Genomic DNA, 17,330 nt, shown 5'->3' with positions numbered 1-17,330 from the left:
TTCAGGGATCCCATAAAGGATATCACCACAATTTAACTTCCTTACTTCCAGATTCATCTAATATGACATCTAGCATGTCAGTTCTGAGTGTGGCTCCCTCCTGACTTTCTTGTAACCAGAGTTGAACCGGTTTCACTTTACGATACTTAAAAATAGTTATACATTGTTTTAAAGTTTCCAGTGTAAACTTTTTAATTTTTCACAAGTTTCTTCTTCACAAAATACACATTTCACACTTACATAACTTATTCTTGTAATGCATATAAGATTTATTGCATTAAATTCAAAGAGTCATTTCAAAAGTTGCAAGATTCTATTGTCTAAATCTACAACTGCAAACACGTTATTATTGTGATCAGCTGAGATGGCATCATAGTGGCAGACGGTAGTGTGGAGATGATGTGAGAGAATGAGAGATAGAGAAAGAGTGAGAAGGAAAGAGAGATGTGGAGTGGGAAATACAGTTCTGAGCAGTTGTACGCTCTACACTTTATTTATGGTTTTAGCTACATCGCCAAATGGAAATCGTCAAATTATATTTTTTCCGTAATCCTTAAAAGATTTCCTTCAAAATAAAAAGATTCAACCGCATTCGAGTATTTCAAGATGATTTTTTTATTTGTGACTCGCTCATTTCCTCACAACACACTCAAATTGTCAGATTATAGAAATATACACTGTTCTTCGATCGATTTTATTTACTAATCTGATAAATTTATTGTAATTTAAATTGTGGAGGTTTTAAGAAACAATTCAAACTTTAATTGGTTACTAAATTTGATAGAGTAACATTAAGATATCTCTAGTTTGTGCCATACTTCCTCCTTTTATAATAAGATTGAAATGATGTGTCACTTGCTAGGGTTCCTATTTAAAAATTTTTACTCACCCCCAAACTACCGCATCTTAGGGGGGAGGGTTAAAATGTTCAAATCAAAAACTCCTTAGTTTGTCATATAAACATGACCCAAAGTAAATCATGTCCTCTATAAGAAATATAATAGGAGAGGGGGACTTTCGAATCACCTGGTACATGTATATGTATTATATGCCTAATATTTTTGTTTTAGTTTGTCACAATTGAAACTAAGGAAAATGGTCAGGAACAAATGCATTTTACTTTTTGGAAAAGAAAATGCTTTAGTATTATAAATTTATTTTTAATTACTTTTAAAATGTTAGGTTTTATGTACAAAATTAAGTATATGTTCATTATAGCCATTAATAAACATGCTATGATATCTTTTGGGTCTCAAAAACCAAGTTGATTTTTTAATATAACTTTTTATGTACTTACATCTTTATTCTGTGCAACAAAATTCCATACAGTTTTAAAAGAAAACTAGATATCAATTTTGTAAATTATTTAATTCTGAAGTATGTAAAAAAAAAAAAAAATTATTTGCAACACTTCTAATTAAAACTGCAATGATTTCAATACAATACTGTTATTTTGACCATTTTAATTCATAGTACAGAGACCCTACAGGCTTACAACAATTAGACCAATGTGTTAATAGCTAACAGCCTAGACAAATACTTATAATTTCTCTATTTCTTTTATTAATACAAGGAAAATGAAACTTAATACTAACTACATTGTTATGAGATTTTTATGATCTAAAAGTATTAAAAAGTCAATCTTAGCAGCAAAAATGAGAAAAAAATCAAATTTAATAAACATTTTTAAGTTATGATTTTACTTATTATTTTAAAGTTAAGTAGCGTTAAACAACAATTAATAAGAATCCATCGAGTGGTTAGGCTTGGAGTGATATTACCTCCAGAAATTGTGTGCGTCAGTACATGGTCCTAATCCTTTGTGTGAGTGAGGTCAACTCTTCAGTCATTCACTCTTCAAGAGCGAACAACCTGGTAAGCGGTTACAAAACAAGTTACAGATACAAGTGTACTCACCGGGTCCGAGGGAGATTGGTAGAACTGCGTGCAGTACAGGTAGATGAGGGGCATGCCACTTTCTGTGTACTCGTACACTTGAGCCTGCAGCGTCTGTTGGCCCGTGATCAGCTGTACAAACTGCGTAGCTTCATCGCTCCATTCCTCGCCGCCGCCTGCCGGTACCACGTTGGCCAGCACGCACTCCACCGCCTGGAACGGCAACAGCAGGAAGTCTCCACGGATCTGCCGCAGACTCGAGTTTTCCACCGTCAGGAACCCTCCGTAGTCGAGGAACTTTATGTGGCTGGTGTGTGCTTCCTCGTCCACAGACAATATCTGCGCACGGTACCAACCTCCGTGTGCGGGTGCCACGCACACCACGTCTGCAACACACCATGCTTGTTATCTGCTGTATCTAAGTTACTGCAAATATAAAATATACTGGAAGAAAATAATCAAAGAAATAATCCTACAGTAATTTCTTCTTTATTGAAATCAAAAGTGACTTTTTAGATGGTTCTTTTTCTTATATGTGTTTATTAGAGGTGATTCTGATACACCATTCCTGAAATGAATATCTCAAAACTTAAAAGATCGTCAATACCACGGCTCTTTGCACCCAATTCCAATATCAACTCTTTCACAGTATTGTTTAACAAAACAAATTATATCTGCATAAGTGCTTTAAATGCATGGAAAGTAGTAGTATTATATTTAGATGCCTTCTTTTTGAAATAAATGGAATATTTAAAAAACTAAGTAACTCTGTAGAAAGACGAACTCTTAAAGACTCTTTAAAAGAAGTCTGCTTACAAGACAAAAGTAAATTTTATTTCATCTCTCATATTTTATAATACAATCTTTTTAAAGTGAACTGAACAATAACAGTTGAAATTTCTACTTTCTATGTTTACATCGGAGCATGACTCTGCAGGTATCGGCTGGTCGGCAGGACACACATTACTGAGTGCTAAAATGTGTTTTTTATTGTTCTTTGTGGATGAAAAACCTTAGATATATACAACAGAAACAACAAATTATCGTAGTTTTGAAAATCATTTTATTTGAGTTTCATATTTCCCACGTCTATGTTCATGCATCATCACTTGTTTGATGCGTCTATGCAGCATGGACATCTGCGGTAAACAAACAGACGATCATTATATTTTGTTTACCTCGTGATTTGTGTAGTTGTATAAATAAGAACTCTACAATAATATAAATGTTTATTTCTGAATGTTCTTTTACTTATGGTTAGATGATCAAAAGTTTTACAATGAAATTTTTTCAAATACTGTATTTTAATACTCTACAAGCCAGCTTCCCAAAGATTGGATTTTCCGTGTTTCAGAAAACTAACATACCTCTTACAGATACTAACAGACCTCTTCTGAAACTTGAAAATCTTGAGGACAACAAATACTCCATTTCAAAGGTGGATGCCCATGGCATAACACATTGAACACTACGATGAGACACATTCTTATATACACTTACCCACCAAAGGTGAAAATCAAGCAGCCTCACTCATTTTATTCGTAGGCAAAGATAACGAATATAAGACACTAGAATTTGTTTCATTTCTTTAATGTAAAGTTAACCTAATCCACTGCTACGACTCTTTCAGCTCGACCAGTCTGTAAATGACTGATTGATAGTACAAATAATAAAATTATCAACAATAGAACTAACGAACATCACTTTGTCTAAGCAATGTTTGTACGCTGTGTGAACCAGAAGACTCTGTCTAAGCACTGTTTCTTCGCAGTGTGAACCAGAAGACTTTGTCTAAGCACTATTTCAAAACGGTGTGAACCAGAAGACTTTGTCTAAGCATTGTTTCTATGTAGTGTGAACCAGAAGACTTTGTCTAAGCACTGTTTCTATGTAGTGTGAACCAGAAGACTTTGTTTAAGCACTGTTTCTATGTAGTGTGAACCAGAAGACTTTGTCTAAGCACTATTTCAAGGCGGTGTGAACCAGAAGACTTTGTCTAAGCACTGTTTCTATGTAGTGTGAACCAGAAGACTTTGTTTAAGCACTGTTTCTATCTAGTGTGAACCAGAAGACTTTGTTTAAGCACTGTTTCTATGTAGTGTGAACCAGAAGACTTTGTCTAAGCACTGTTTCTATGTAGTGTGAACCAGAATACTTTGTCTAAGCACTGTTTCTACGCTATGTGAACTAGAAGACATTGTCTAAGCACTATTTCAAGGCGGTGTGAACCATAAGACTTTGTCTAAGCACTGTTTCTACGCGGTGTGAACCTAAAGATTTTTATATTAATTATGACATAGGCCACAAAGAATTAAGAACACTAAGTCTACAATCTGAACTTAACACAAAACTTGATTGCTCATTAATAATTGTCTTACAACACTTAACATGTAGACAATATCTGTAAAGGCTTCCAGTACTAAAAATATAATATTCTTTATTAACTTGTATGGTTAATTTTATTATTACTCTTATTTATTATTTAACACCACATACTTAAAAATATTAAAGTAACACAATTTAAAAAGAAAGTAAATAGTGAATTACATAGAAATTAGAGTTTGATATACCAGATATGTCTCCATCACATTACAATTTTAGGAAAAAGGTTGATCGTTCTACAATCACACAAATATTAGTTGAAGCAAATGGTGGGAGAATATGGCAACTGGCATGTGTACAGCAGTGCGATCTCAAGCCACAGTCTGATCTCAAGCCACGGCCCCATCTCAAGCCACAGCCTAATCTCAAGCCACAACCTGATCTCAAACCACAGCCTGATCTCAAACCACAGCCTGATCTCAAACCACAGCCTACCGCTAGCTATCTCTGGTCCAAATACATACCTGGCTGGGGGTCTGGTAGGGGAGGACTCTCTTGAGTGTTATAGACATTGTTCATGATGCAGGCCAACCTGTATAGGCTCTGGTAGGATATATGCATGGGCATCTGCAGGAAGAAGTGGCCTGCGGTGATCAGGCTGGACAGGAGGACATCATTGTTCACACCTTCCACCAGGTGCAGCTGTGTCACACAAACAAATCGTTAGTCCATTTCCGTTATTTTATAACATTTCATATTGCTATGTAGACACAGTTGTCTGTTCTACAACAAAAAATATTATATAGTTGGTAGCTTTACATTTATTTATTTATCTAAATTACATATATGTAAATATATGTGTCAACAGATTATTAAAAGAGAACAGCTTACTACAATAATGTTGTTAAGATGGCTACATATGCATTGCCAGCTGTAAAACGAGTCAAATGACAATGCATGATGAGAGTAGATAATAAATATGATCTCGTTAATGTGTCTATCACAGGCTGTGAATGATTGTGCAACCTTACTGTAATAAGGGCTTTAGAGTCAGTAATAATGTTCACGTGAAAATGAAGCCAGAACTTCACGTTGAAGTTAAGTGCCAATCTAAAACTAAAGACCAGTGTCAATGTCAGTGTACAGGGAATAAACAGTACATACAAAACTCTTACTAAGTGAAATAAAAATATGTCAAAACAGAAACATACAATGGTAATTATCAAACTGAAGATTGTCAAGGATTATAGTCTTCTTCAATCAGCAATGACCATTACAAAATTGTATAAAATCTACAGTCCCTTAACCCAAAATCATAAATAGTATATACTATCAACACGAGCAGGCATATTAAGAACTTGCATAAGTGTTGATATCGGAGAAAAGATATTTTGAAAAATATTCAATGGAAAAAATTATGTTATGTGTTAAAGGAAAGATCAATTACTAGCGATTATGAAAATTGACTTGCAGAAGAGTTATTTGTTAATAACGTCAGTGAGTGACTTTTTAAAACAATTCTACAATTTCTCTATTTTTGGCAAACATTTGACAAAAAACGTTGACATTTTGAAAATTAAGAATTACTTTTTGTGTTCTTGACTTCACAATGGCTGGAATAATTTTAAGTACTTCTTTGAATTTGTTGCCGAAAGTTTTCAAAAACATTAACCCTTTTACTGCCGGCCATTTTTTTTATTGTACCAGTCAAAATTGCCAAGGAGGAAAATCGCTGTCGTGCATTTATTTACAAAAAATGTTGTATCTTTTTTATTTTTCATTAGATTTGCATGAATTTTTATTTTATTTACTCGTATTTAAATGCTGTTTTTAAATAATAAAAAGACATTTTAATTTGAAACAAACTCATTATTTAATTTTAAAAATTATGTAAATAAAAAATAAATAAAAAAATAAAAATTGTGTTTGGCATCTGATCGTTTATTTTTAAAATTATACTAAATTAAGAGCATGATATCATTATAAACTAGAGCAATTGCTTAGAACATATACCAAATTTGAAGGTGTTACCTTGAAACATAGCTGCACCATGAGGATTTTTCCCAAAACTGGTAGGCCTCCCTCTAGGCCTACCAGTGGAAGTTGAATGTAAACTTATCTGTGCCACATCCTCCACACTATCTAATAACTCCTCATTATCTGATGGTAAGATAAAGTCAGGATCGTCATCAGTGTCATCCACATCACTTTGATTGTCATCAATAGCCCTAACACTAATATCAGATTCGTTCTCGGCATCTGAATCTGACAAATTCTGAAGGAAATCGTCACTCAGTTCGTCTTGCACTTGTACACCACCATCGATTAGACTGTTAATTATTGTTCCCTCACTCACAGGAGAGTTAGATCTAACTCTTTTACTCATTTTATCCTTGATCAACAAAAGTAACACTTCAAAAAACTTTCGATAACATTGTAAACAACAACAACAATGAACGAAGATTTCAGAAACATAACCCGATCAACTGATTTTGACAGCTGTCTAGGTAGTTCGTCAATTCTAGTCAAAGACGACGAAAATAGAAATCCAAAGTTCTTCAAATGGTTTCTTTCATTATCCTTTGCTCCTAAACAACCAAAATACCGAATATTTCGGCATTTGAACATAACAGTAGCCAGTAACAATAAAAAAAAACAGACGTCCGACATATCGGACGTCGGCAGTAAAAGGGTTAAAGCAGAAAACATACTGTTAATTTTTCCTTCCATTTAAAATGTTTTTTGAGTAACAAAATGTTACTATAAACACTTTGAAAAAAAATTGGTCTATAAAGGAAACAGTCAAGTAGCCACAAAAGATTTAGAGGATCTGTAAGTTTTTATTACCTGTAAGTTTTCAGGATTGATAGGAAGACAGGAGTTTTTAACGAAGGTGACTTTCTCCAGTGTCAGTTCTGGGAATCTTCGCAGAGGAAACTTCTGTCGGATCATCTTCAGAGCAGCATCTATGTCAGGCTGGGTTCCTGTACACACATGACAATGAACAATAAATTCTACTCTTCCTATACGAAAAATATACTAATATATTACAAATTTTGGTAATTGCTCCAAAAGGAGATGAGATGCTACCCAACTAAATATTTCAAATTGTAATTTCTGCTTTATGGCAAATTATTAGAAAGCCAATAAAACCCCAAGATTTTGGTGCAAACCAGTTATATCTTTTTGTTTGTAGGTACATGAGGGATGCAAATATCTGAAGTTCGGACATCTAAGGTTCCACGTTATCTCAAGTACAATTTAAGAATGAATTATTTCCATAATCCAGAAGTTATTGTTACATAAATATCTGCAACAGAAGTATATCTAAAACTGTCACAACTATGCAAGATTATAAAAGATCAATCATCTAGAGATAGCACTATGCAACATGTCAAGTTATGTATGAAAGTATTATTTTTAAATACAGACTGAAAAATGACTAACTTCCCTCAAATAAACAATTCTCTGACTGACGATGGGTTCAATTGACTATTGGAATCAGAATTTTAATAAAGAACAAACACCATCCAAACTATGAACACGATAATCATTCAAATACAAAAATAAGAAACAAACAAGCAAATTCAAAAATAAAAACAAACCTGCTTGTTTGAAATACAGTATCATTATTACAATTTTTGTTGTAAAAAGATATTTTTTACTACGAAGCGATCAATTACTCCAAACAGCATGACTCACCAATGATTAGACACAGTCTTTATCTCTCAATAGTCATCATCTTATCACTTTTGTACTTGGTGAGTACTGCAGCAGATTCTGACAACATTATAAAACTGTTACGTGTTTTTTACGTTTTGCAACATTTGGAACATATTTAAAATACAGAATTTTTTAATCTCTGATCAGATTTTTCAGCTGATCAAAATATGAAACTTGTCTTATTCTTTGTATACAGATCGGAGACTGTATGTTCAAAACCACTGTTTACAATCAAACCTCGATCATTTAAATTCTTACACAAAATCTTCTTATCAACTCCACCTCAACTGTAAATCTTTCCCACCAATATTTACCTCCATATTTCAAAGCACGAAAAAAAAACCTTATATAATATTGCTAAATCTTCAGAAAGAGTATCTGAAATTCCACAAATCATTGTTTTATGGAAGGGGCCTCCAAAATTTTAAACCACCATCCTGATATTCAATGTTCATGTTTATTCAAATAGTTCGGTCAGAATTTCAACTACAACCTATTTTTCATTAAGTTTACAGAATATATGCTAATATTCTTCATATTTTATTTTACTGTGTGAATGTTTGCACGATAATGAAATATTCATATTCAACATTCTGTTACATTACTGGACACAGTCAATTCAGGAAATACTTGCGCATACCTTAGAAGTCACTACTGAAGACCCTAGGGGTAGACTGTGTAACTGAAGACCCTAGGGGGTAGACTGTGTAAATGAAGACCCTAGGGATAGACTGTGTAAATAAAGACCCTAGGGGTAGACTGTGTATAAATGAAGACCCTAGGGGTAGACTGTGTAACTGAAGACCCTAGGGGGTAGACTGTGTAAATGAAGACCCTAGGGATAGACTGTGTAAATAAAGACCCTAGGGATAGACTGTGTAAATAAAGACCCGGGGGTAGACTGTGTAAATGAAGACCCTAGGAGTAGACTGTGTAACTAAAGATCCTAGGAGTAGACTGTGTATAAATGAAGACCCTAGGGGTAGACTGTGTATAAATGAAGACCCTAGGGGTAGACTGTGTAACTAAAGACCCTAGGGGTAGACTGTGTAAATGAAGACCCTAGGGGTAGACTGTGTTATCAGCCAGAGAAAAGTACTGAACACTATTTAGCATTTTGATTGTGAGAGGTTTGAGGTTAGAAGAAATTTGAACCTCACATTCAGGTAATGAAATTTGACCTCAGCATTGTGCAGAAGCTCTTGGATCTTGTTAAAGGTACAGAGGTAGGCAGGCTCTACTAACAGAACCTGGGGTGCGCAATAGGCTTAGGTTGATAATTGGGAACTAAGAGTCCGTTAAGCCTTCCTTTTTAATTGACTGAGCTTTAGCGAATGGTTAGAAAAATTTGATTTTTTCATGTTGTCTTATCTGTCAAACATTGGTCTCATTAGTAAACATGATGGCAATGAGAATAGAGCAGAATGAATAAGTTGTAAACAAACTCAATACATCCATAAGAGATTTAAGCATGTGAAATATTAATACATGTAGCTCAACATATTTTTTTTCTCTTATGATTAGAAGCTTATAAATTGAACCTAGTCTCCTATAAGGACCTTTGCGCTGCTTCCGGAGTGACAGTGACAGGATATTCTGGACAGGTAAGTTTGGGGGTAGGAGCCGCCTCCTATTGAGATCCGTGAGGAAAAATTTAGGGTACTAATCTCAAATCATGTTGCCTCAAAAAAAAAAAAAGGAGAGGCCAGCTCTGAACCAGCCTCTCCAGTCAAAGCATACAGGGGGTGGCACACTCTCATTTTGAGGTTGGCAAGAACCTTTGACACTTAGGGAACGAACCCCACCAACTTCAACAGTTACCTCCCGCAGTAGACTAGACCTATCGAACTACCCTTGCACTCCAGAATCTCGATATTTGCGGTTAGTGATGTACCGTTCCTGGACATCCATAAGGCTGCCCAGATTAAAGTGACATATCGGTTTTTGCTATGCCTAGTGTTACGTTTAACTGGAAGGTATAAACCAGCCAGAAGTAATCCCTGCTGGGAGATCCCAACACATATATTATCATTAATAATAACTTAATGTGTAGACGTTTATTATTTAAACACTGATAAGAAACCCACTTAATGTAGAAAAATCTGAATATATCATGTGGCAAGATATATCAAGAAAGATTTTCATATATAGACTCTAAATTTTGCATAAAACTTTATTTCTACACTATGACTTCTATTATGCGTAATTTTCGTACCTATCCAGAGGACAGCTTGAGAATGAAATGAGCTAGTTTTGAAACTTTGCATACAATCTCAGTGAACCCTGTTACGATGGTGTGGTGTACTTTTACCTTGCATAATCTAATGTAACATTTTGTTATAAAAACACAGTAGCTTACATCAGAAATTAAGAAAGGTAACAAGGAATACTGCAAGGAATCCAATATTTCAACATAATGAAAACTAATGAGTAATTATAGCTGATAAGAAAATTGTCACAGAAATGAATGCAATTTGTATTTATTTTGTACACATATTACAACAAATCTGCATTATTATGCTATGAGAATTGTTTTTTACAAATGTTTTGTGCGCAATTATCAGTTTTTAATATTGATAGAGAATTTTAGCATCCAGCCATAGCGAGTTTCATTGAGCAAAACTCACAAGTTCAATACGGCAATATATTAATCCCATGTCCTAAGGATAGCTAACTCTGCACAATGTCTTAAAATCCAAAAGAAGAGTTTTGTTTTAATATTAAGATTAAGCATTTTATTAACCCTGTAAATCAATATAAATCCTTTACCCAAAAAAAATATTTATTTTGTTTAGAACAAATTGGAAAATCATAAAATTTTAACACAATTACGCTTTTGGTTAACTTGTTCGTAACGAGAAAACTAAGAATAAACCAATTACTAAAACAACAGACTGGTGTTCAGTCATAATCTGAATATATTTTTTCAATAAATTAACAACATATGCATAACAGTACTTAAAAATATATCACTTTAATTTAATTGACGCTTTAGCGACGCTGACTTAAAAAAGAAAAACCAAAGTCGCTGGGTATTCAACAATATCTAGGTGTAATGTTCACAAGCCTGTATAGATCACACGTTTGCTGAACTGGTATCACACGAGTGTGTAAGCAATATTTCCATAAGGTGAGTGATTCACAATTAGAATCTTTAAAAACGATTGTTTAAATTAAAAGGTAGGTACCAAGGTCAATTTTGATCTAAAATATTTTGCTTTTTAATTGATTAAAAATAAGCCTTTTTGATTGCGCTAAACATTTTTTTTTTTTTTTTACTTGTAAAAAAAATCACAAATTAAGTTTTTTAATTTTTGTAAATTTTGTCATGTATTGTGAAAACTTTAGTGTTTTAATAAATAATCCATTACATTAACAGACAAATGTGCAAACAAGTTAATCATGTTTTACAATAGTCTGAAAGTTGACGGTTACCTGGCGGGCGGGTGGCGGGGCCCAAGTGTCAGCTGTCACAGGGCTCACCTGCACAGCACGACTGCCAGTGACGCGGCACTGAGAGCTGTGAGGCTATACATGTTTGTACTCTGTGATAAGCACTTGCAGCTGTTCATGTGTACAATGCTACAATAGTGACTGTGCTGTGCCATACAAGCACCACCAACAGTCTCTTAATTGCTCTTAATAGAAAATTGTGCTGGAATACACATATTGATAATCTCTGTAAAACATTGTCGACTGTGGGGTAATTCCAGATTTGCAGAAAAAAGCAATTATAATATTGGCTAGATTATCTTACAAAGAGTCTTGCAGACAACATTTTTCTGGGCTTAAAATTATGACCTTGGCATGTACTTATATTTTTTATAACCTAATATATGTAAAAGAAACTGAAGATAGATTTGAATCAGAATGCACACTCCATGAGTATGATACCAGATCAGACGATAGTCTAAGAACTCCTAATATAAGTACTATATAAATATTATAAAAGCCATAAATACCAGCAATTAAAACCAAATATGCCAAAGTGACAAAAGCTTAAGGAATTTTACAGTATTGAGGAATATTTGATACGTGATATGCTGTAAATAAGAAAAAATAAGGATACTCAATAATTTATTATATTTATTTAAAATTTTATTTTAATTCCATGTCTGTGTTTTTAATGTTTTATTTATTTGAGTAGATTAAAGTATTTATTATAACAGATATAACTGGAAACTAGTATAATATATATCACTAGAATGAAGCTAAAAAATTGTTATTTTAACAAAGCCTATTGTAATCTTTGGAGTACTTAATGGCCAATAAAACTTCTAACTTCTTGTTTGGAATTAAGAAATGCTCCATTTCAACTGCAGGTTTCAACACAAAATCAATTTGTAGTACAAATCTTTGATTAATTTGCTATTAATCTATAGTACCTATTTGTATCAGTGAAACTAAACGTTAATACACCATCGTTGGAGTAGTCTTTAACCGTATCTACATATTAAAAACCTATTTTGTTAAATAATGCTTCCATTGCTATTAATAAACAAAAATGAAAAACTAACATTATTTACAAAAACATAGTAAATAATAAAATAGTAAAACTTCTCAACATTCTCAAAATTTTAATGCTAATCTCGACCAATTCGGTTCGAAACATCTGTGATTTCCATTTTGTTTACTTATTTATACCTTACGACCAATAGTGGGTACAAACAAATCAAGCATGTACAGAATGTCATGAGCAGATTAATACGGGTAATTTTTGGTGGTATTTGTTCTTATTGTTCATTTAAGTGGTTGATAAAGTAACCTTACTACCCAAACTACTCAAACTTGCTCCCTCCCTACTCTAAAACCCATTCGAAAGACCCCATAAATAAAATGTGCTAATTAGTTTAATAAAAATTGTTCAAACAACTAATTTAATAATAAACAATAATTCTTAGCATTACGTATAGTAAAATAGGAGTACGCCGTCACATAAAACGTTCACTGGGGTTGAATGCAAAATTTCAAATCTATAGCTCATTAAACCCTAGAACTGGCAATGGTGTCACTCTGTACTGGCGGCTCTATTTTAACAGCCTCGCAGACGTTTCTTATAATGTATCACAATTCATAACTGTTAGTCTTAATATAAACTATTATATGTCAGTGTATTCACAACTATATGGAGAGCATTAAAATAACAATATGTTTCCATGGAAACATTTTTATTTTTTTTTACAAAATGTAAGAAAAATGTTTTTTGGAAATTTTTTTGTAAATATTCCGTTATGTAACTGCTTAGCAATAAGCTTTACATCAAAACCGTAAATGTATAACTTATTTGAAATTTTGTCCTTATGATATATCTACATGATACACTGAGTTAGGTGGTGAGGTAGGATACTACAACACAAGAGCGTGCTGAAATCAAATCTTGTCACTGGCTTTTAACATTGACTTCCCTCTTTATTAGTTTTTTTGTTCTACTATATGAATATGCTACATGTGTTAATACAGGGTGCATTGTGAAAGTACTGCATGTGATTTTATTATGACGTGACTATTTATTGCAGTGTGCTCGGACCAGTCGGATAATGAAGTAGGGGTTCTGCCCTTCCAAATATGCCCAGTCTCAGTTAACTTTAGAGTGGTAGGACGTGTCTTTGCACAATTTTTCAATTGTGTTACGGCATGATGGAGAATGCTCGCTGGACCAGCAGTGTGCGATCAAGTTTTGTGTGCGGTTTAGGAAGAACGCAACGGAAACTTATCAAATGCTTCAAGAAGCCTTTGAGAAAGAATGCATTTTGAGATCTCAATGCGGAAGTGGCACACACAATCTTCTCCCAAACCCAAAAAAGCATGCAGGAGCAAATCTTGCATTACAACAATGTTGACGTCTGAGGAATTGTCCATATTGAGTTTCTACCGCAAGGACAAACTTATCAATGCAGCCTTTTACCTGGAGGTGCTCAAGAGACTGAAACGCCAGGTAGTGTGTGTCAGGTCTGAAATTAAAGAAGTCTTCAAGCTCCACCACAACAATGTCCCCAGTCACACGACCTTCGTCATTACCAACTAACTACCTGACCCAGAACAAGACCTTCATACTGTCCCAAACTCAAACTCAAACTCAAACTCAAATAAATTTTATTTTCAAAAATAAATTTCCAACACTTGTACATGTTTAATGCATGAAAATTGACAGCACATAGAACAAAGTCTGTGCGTGCTGTCCCAGTTCAAATCTAGAATGTACAAAGTATTAATAATAAAATAAGAAATGCTATATGTTAATGAAAAATAAATAAATAAAAACAGAAATGAACTAGAGGAAACTTTAACTAAAAAATAAAAACTTGACAGTCTATACATAATTTAAAGTATAACATTTAATCAGAATCACACAAAAATTCTAGAATATGCTGTCTTAGCACGCATTTAAATCAAACACGGTAAAAACAAATGAAGATGGACAAACAAAAAAATACATTATCTCAGAGACGATGACGCACGGATGACAGTGATGAGTGGAAGTTAATGACTGTATCGGTAAAGTTAGTAATAAGCAATGATTTCGTTGTTTTCATTGGTAACGGTAAGTGGGGGAGAGGAGGGCCTCAGCACCGTCCGGACCGATCATACGAAGCCAGGCAGTGACCAGCCGCTTGAAGCCACTAACAGGCTCGTCCTGCAGGTCCCTTATCACAGAAGGCAAGTGTCTGTACAGTGTGTTGGGCGACATAGTATGCGTTAGTGAGGTTAATAGACAGTTTAATTAAAGGGACCTGCAAGCCCACACTCACAGCGTTTCTTGTAGGGTAACTGTGAACAATAGGGGTGAGGACGGCATCTTTATGAGAGTAGGTGTAGACCAGTACAGTCCTAATAAATAACTGCCTAATTGTAAAAATATTCAAGTCTCCATAAATAACAGAGTAGATGAATGTTGTCTTTGTTTTATTAAAAAAGCTGCTTTTATTATTGATTTTTGAATAACATTTAATGGTTCTAATGTAGTTTTATAGGCCCCTCCCCCATGCGATGATACCGTATTGTAAAAATGGACTGTACATACGCAAAGTAAACTGTTTTTAACTCATTATAATATAGAATTTGGCCTAATTGACGAAATATATAAATTAATTTCCTTAATTTGGACTTTATACAATTAACGTGAGGTTCCCACTTGAGTTTTGCATCAATAATTACACCGAGATACTTGTACTGGTCCACCCTCTCTATCAGCTGGCAATCACATGCAGTATTGAGAGAGTCACCGCACGAGTGTAGCAGCAGCCGCAGGTCCGCAGGTGGCCCGCTCGCAGCGCGTAGTGCGATCGGTAAAACACTTTGTTTTACTGACATTCATAGTTAACATATTGTCAGAAAACCATTTATGTAATAAATTTAATTCTTGGGAAGCAGTTTCATATACTTCATGCCAAGTTTTTTTCGCTATGAATTAACCACTGTATCATCTGCAAACAGGAGTAGTTTTCCTGTGAGATTCAGTTTATCTAGGTTATTTATATACACTAAAAATAATAAAGGGACCTAACGTGCTTCCCTGAACCACTCCATAATTTACTTCCTGAGGTTCACTGCTAATATTATTTATACACACAACTTTGGTTTCGACCGCTTAAAATAACTTATGAACCAATTTAAGGCCATCCCTTGGACTTTCCAATACATTCAAGTTTACTAAATAACAAATTTCTATCTATAGAATCGAAAGCTTTGGCTAGATCAATAAAAAGAAGTAATGATTTATAATTTTCTTTAAAGCGTCTATTATAAGTTTATTGATTTCAAAAAGGCGTCAGAAGTATTTTACCTGGCCTAAATCCAAATTGAGATTTTGATATAATATTATTTATTTCAAGATAATTTTGAAACTGATATTTTACGCACTTCTCCAGTACTTTACCGACCGCACTTAGCAATGAAATCGGTCTGTAATTGTTCATATCGGATTTATCATTAGACTTATACAAAGGTATTACTTTGGCTAATTTTTAATTTGTTTGGGAAAACTCCTGAGGTAAAACTGAGATTGATTAAATGTTTGATCGGTGGTAAAAGATTCTTAATATTATTTTTTAAAACAGATGTAGGAATTTCATCGACCCCGGGTAGCAGAGCCACCGCGTAATCCGGCAACGCATCTCTCCACCTGGCTGTCTGTTTACCGGCATCAGCCGGAAACACATGATCGGTTCTATAGGCGACATCATCCACGAGGGGCGGGTCGCCGGAAACCGCGGCAACTTCTTTGCTAAATGTGAACCTACATTAGAAAAGAAAATATTAAAAGAGTTTGCCACAGCCTTAACTTCAGCGCCCCCATGATCTGAAGCCTGCAGGAAGTTGTGAATGGGGAATGGGGTATTGGATCGTGCCCCACCGCTAATTTCATTGATAACTTTCCAAAACATTTTTGGACAGTTCGATGAATTTGTAATTTTTTCTCTATAATAAGCTGCCTTTGTCTTTTTTATCTCTTTCGCCAAGGTTATTCCTATAAGTTTTAAAATAATTTTTGAGCGTATCATTAAATGGTTGCCTTTTTTAATGTTTTAACTAAGTTTTGTCTCGTTTTTCTGATAGATTGAATTAGATTTACTGTTATCCACGGTTTAAGCTTTTTGTTGCGCGTACTGTTTCTTTTCGGTTTTAAGAGATAAATTTTTTTAGATCTTCAAGAGATTGTAAAAATATGTCACAGCAGACGTTAACGTCTTCCTGCTGCAGCACGTGGTCCCATGACTGCTCCCCCAACAGTTTCTGTAGTAGCTCATGGTCCAGGTAAGTGTCAATGGTCACTATTAAGACGGTTGCGGGGAGCTCTGCGCTCCACCCCGGCCAGCACCGCGTAGTGGTCAGTCAAGTCAGTAGTTAGAACTCCGGCAGTTACAGCATTACAGTCACAGTGTTTTATAAAAATATGATCAATGCAACTTGTAGACTGTTCTGTTACTCTTGTGGGTTTGTTAATGCATTCTATAAATCCTACTCCGCATAGGATATTTAAATATAAGTCTTTCTCATTTACATTTTTTACTTGATGTTAAAGTGTCTATGTTTTGTGTCGCCTGTAAAAATATAAGTCGTGTTTTCGTTGATTGTAGAATAATACTGTTGTAAGTTCGTCCAAAAACAAGTTGCAGTTCATCGACGGGCTGCGGTACACCGCCAGTACACTGTAAGGTCGACCGTCAGTTTTCAAAGTTCAGTTGCAGTCCTGTCCGCCTCCCCCAAAGTAATCTGTTGTACAACCCCGCGCAATTCAGTATTCAAGTAAATAACCACTCCATCATTTCTGTTCCAATTGTTTGTAGTGCTATAAATATCATAATTTTCTAGAGAAACTAAACTTTATAATTGTCCAATCCATGCTTCAGTAAGAATAATAATGTCAAATTTAATATTTAAACTTTCAA

The 17,330-nt window shown here is 34.4% G+C and overlaps 1 protein-coding gene across 5 annotated transcripts in view; it reads right to left on the bottom strand.

The window, feature by feature from the left end:
- Positions 1–17,330, bottom strand: part of LOC124367282 (A-kinase anchor protein 1, mitochondrial) — an 89,917-nt gene that overhangs the window by 2,272 nt on the left and 70,315 nt on the right. For all 5 annotated transcript variants that reach the window (XM_046823989.1, XM_046823993.1, XM_046823994.1 and 2 more), the window contains 3 exons: positions 7,066–7,202; positions 4,743–4,920; positions 1,918–2,282 (listed from right to left, as the gene is read on the bottom strand). In XM_046823989.1, the coding sequence (XP_046679945.1) occupies positions 1,918–2,282; positions 4,743–4,920; positions 7,066–7,202 (680 nt within the window). The remainder of the gene's footprint in view (positions 1–1,917; positions 2,283–4,742; positions 4,921–7,065; positions 7,203–17,330) is intronic.

The sequence above is a fragment of the Homalodisca vitripennis genome, chromosome 8 (genome assembly GCF_021130785.1).
Source record: "Homalodisca vitripennis isolate AUS2020 chromosome 8, UT_GWSS_2.1, whole genome shotgun sequence".
NCBI lineage: Eukaryota > Metazoa > Arthropoda > Insecta > Hemiptera > Cicadellidae > Homalodisca > Homalodisca vitripennis.
Note: the sequence above shows the minus strand (reverse complement) of the source record. Positions and strands in the feature narration are given on the sequence as shown.